This window comes from Vollenhovia emeryi, unplaced genomic scaffold (genome assembly GCF_000949405.1).
Source record: "Vollenhovia emeryi isolate VEMERY1.0 unplaced genomic scaffold, V.emery_V1.0 DF939987.1, whole genome shotgun sequence".
NCBI lineage: Eukaryota > Metazoa > Arthropoda > Insecta > Hymenoptera > Formicidae > Vollenhovia > Vollenhovia emeryi.
In genome coordinates, this window is record NW_011966379.1 from 9,315 (window position 1) to 12,957 (window position 3,643).

Below are 3,643 nucleotides of genomic sequence, written 5' to 3' on the forward strand. Positions count from 1 at the left end.
AAATTATAATCAAATCATAAATCGATTATAGGAAACCAATTTATGTAATAACTATAAAATTGTTTTCTTTCTTTATTACTTGTATAGAGAAATAGTAGGATATGTGGATGGGATCGAAGCTCCACGATATGTTGGAGACAAGCAGCAATACAGAGTATTTAAATTTTTTATAAATAACAGTACAGGAAAGCGTGTGCAAGTCATTATTTGGAATGATGACATAGAACGTGTCGAACCTCATATAAAGTTAAACCATGTAAGTATTCTTGTGTTTTTTCGTTCTTGTTATATTAAATTTCATTTATTATATATTTATGAATTTTGGTGGTCATATTTGGGGAGAGGGTCATATTATCATTTTACATTATATCTGCATGTTATGTGTATGTACACTGAAAAAAAATTTATTTAAATAAAAAAAAATTATACTTGTGGTGGGAACGTGAAGGCTTGTAATAAGCTGAAGGCCTGTAGTTCCTCGGTTTTTTTTACAGATGAGAATGTATTTCGTCAAAATAAATTCGCTGTTCGCACGTTATTGTACACTGTGCTTCGGACGAAGGACGACGACTCACTGGTCTCTGCGCTACGGCGCTGGATCGCGTTCGATCTCTCGCGGCGACGCTTAGAACTAAAAAATGCTATGTCGCATGCTTATCGATACAGCCTGGTACTCAATGAAATTAACCATACCGCCCCCCATTGAACGATGGTTCAATCTATCAATCTATGGGTAACAATGCTAACTTTCTTATACTACGTTTGTACAGTCCGCTATTGGTTTTTACAGTAACAACACGCACAATATTGTCATCACCTGGATGTAACGCAACGATACGACCAATTATCCATCTCATTGGAGGCATATTATCTTCCTTTAACATTACTAGTGATCCAATTTTGATATTAGTTTCATCTTTGATGAACCATTTATATTTTTGTTGTAGTTCATTGAGATATTCTTTCGACCATCTTTCCCAAAAATGTTGTTTAACGCGTTGAATATGCTCCCAATTAGACAGGCGATTGATCGGTACATCAACGAAATCATGCTCTGGAACGGTAGTAAGTGAAGTGCCTATTAAGAAATGCGCTGGACTTAATGCTATTAAATCATTAGGATCTATTGACATTGCAGTTAACGGTCTGGAATTCAAGACTGCTTCCACCTCGATAATGAAGGTATTGAATTCTTCAAAGGTGAACAATGACTCACCAACTACTCGGTGTAAATGATGCTTAAAGCTTTTGACATGTAACGATCACGCTTCCCGCTCTTCCCGGTTCTGGTCTCCGGATTGTCGGACGGGATTCCGCAATCCGCTTGTGCTTCGCGTAACTATCAGACGCGCGGTTCTACTTAATCGGTCGGAAGAGCGAGCGTCGTCTCGGTCGGTATTTGACGTGCTGTGTAACGGGGAAAAGGGATCCTCCGTTCCTCCTATTTGCCGAATATGCTCAGCTCCAGGGCCGTCGGGAGGAAAGGAGGACTAGATCTTAGTTACTTAGTGGAGCCAATCGCTTGGGGGGATCGGAAAATAAGTCGTACAGGTATTTAAAGGTGAAATAAACGTGAACTAGGTTTATTCAGGAACGAATACAAAGGATCTCGTGGTGATTACAATGGATCCGCCCTAGAGTGAAAATATAAAGGAAAGGAAAAGGATTAATATTTACAGCGAGTCCGCCCTGTGGTTAAATACAGAGAAAAACAGGATATGGTTAGTCGGAATCAATCGGAGTACGGAAAATAATAATTACAATACGGATCTTGATCGGAGTACGAAGTAAGTGAATACAACACGGATTTACTACAAGGTACGGAAAGTACGGAATCGATCCGGAATATAATAAGTACACTACGGATTTATAACGGAATGCGGAAATTAATGGATACAATACGGAGTTTGATCGGAACACGAAAATAAGCAGTACAATCCGGAATCAAATCGGAGTACGGAGATAATGGATAAAATACAGAATTGTAACGGAGTACGGAAAATACGGAGTATAATACGGATTAATTACGGAGTACGGAAAATACGGAGTACACTGGTGATACTGGAAACAGTCAGGCAGGATGACTGCATGGACCCCTCTGGTCTGCAAGGGGAGAAATAGCAACGGAATTAATACTACGGAGCTTACTATTAAAACTAATGGAAAATATTCTTTCCCACCCAAATTTTACCCCCCTGAGTTCTATACCGGTCAGGAAACAGGAAAGGATCGGGTCAGGACAGGATCACGCCCGAGCGGCGCCTCGTGATGCGTGAACTTGCAGTAGGAATTGTACACCGAGGAGCACCCCGTTAGGTGTACGCTACTGCGGAATCACTCCGCCCCCCGAATCACGGCGGTACCCATGCCTTCGGGGAAAACGGAGTCAGGACGGAACGGGAGACCGGTGCGGAGAAATTGTAGCGTGTGTACGCCGAGGAGCACCCCGTTAGGCGTACGCTACTGCGGGACGGGGCCCACAACGGAGTAGAGCCTCCACTGTGTGCTCCGGTTCGGTATATAGCCGGAGACAGGAGCACCCATTCAGCTTCGGCTTATACCTACAGCGGAGGTACCCGCTGCCCGGTGTTGACGGTCGGAGCACCAAGCGTCAACTGAGTTACAAGCGCCTGCTCCGGAGGGGCTTTTATACCCCCCGGACGGAGGCGCGCGGGGTGAGGCGGCGGGGGCGGGCGCGGCGTTGCCGGTTGCCGTCAACGCGTGGCAACCGCGCATTATTGATTTTCTAGCCGGCTCCGACGCGGCAACCGCGCGTTATCGATTTTCTTCGCCGGCTGACTCCGACGTGGCAACCGCGCGTTATCGATTTTCTCCGGCTGGCTCTATTGCCTTCTCTCTCGCTCGAGGAATTCGGGTTTTTTCTACACGGCCGCGCCTCCCCGGTCGCCCTCGTTACAGACAGCTGATTCCCAAATACCGCCAAAGTGGGGTGATTTAGGCGGGATAAACTTCCACGTTATTCCTCCATTGGTGAGCTGCGACTGAATCTGAGACAAATTTCGCTCTACGCATTGGTGCAACTCGGTCAGTTTATTGTTAGCCCCTACGAAATTTGTCGCATTGTCAGAATATATTATTTTAGCCTTACCTCTACGCGAGAAAAATCGCTTTAACGCCGCCAAGAAAGCTTCGGTGGTGAGATCGCTGACGACCTCTAAATGAATCGCCTTTGTGACTAGACATATAAATACTGAGACGTAAATCTTAATCTTATTTCTATTTCGAAACTTTCTTTCCTTTACAAAGAATGGACCGCAAAAGTCCACGCCTATATTTTCAAATGGACGAGAGCATTGAAGTCTGTCCCTTGGTAAATTGCCCATTAAGTGATTAGGTATGATTAGATTCATTTCTGAATCTCGGTCAGTTCGTCACCGGCGTGATGGCAGCATCAGCCGGGTCGGATCGTGCAGCGCCGCAGGAGCGCTGCGCGCGCATGCCCGATCGCGACACGAGGCGACGGCGCTTCTTCACGTTGGTTACCGGCTTTTGGCTCATGGCTACGGTACCTAGTACACGCGTCGTGTAGTGCTAAAGACTTTTAGAGTGCTCTTGTGGATCTTCTCATCCGAGACCTAACTTAGTGCGGACAAAGAGTGAACACTCAGCAGTGCGAATTATC

At 45.2% G+C, this 3,643-nt stretch overlaps 1 protein-coding gene across 1 annotated transcript; it reads right to left on the minus strand.

Annotated features, from left to right (window-relative positions):
- Positions 1 to 722: 722 nt before the first annotated feature.
- Positions 723 to 3,371, minus strand: LOC105556485. Its single transcript, XM_012003582.1, has 3 exons — positions 3,110 to 3,371; positions 2,918 to 3,064; positions 723 to 1,219 (listed from the first exon to the last, which is right to left on the minus strand). Exons 1-3 carry the CDS (start codon positions 3,369 to 3,371, stop codon positions 723 to 725), a joined length of 906 nt encoding a protein of 301 aa, XP_011858972.1.
- Positions 3,372 to 3,643: the final 272 nt, after the last annotated feature.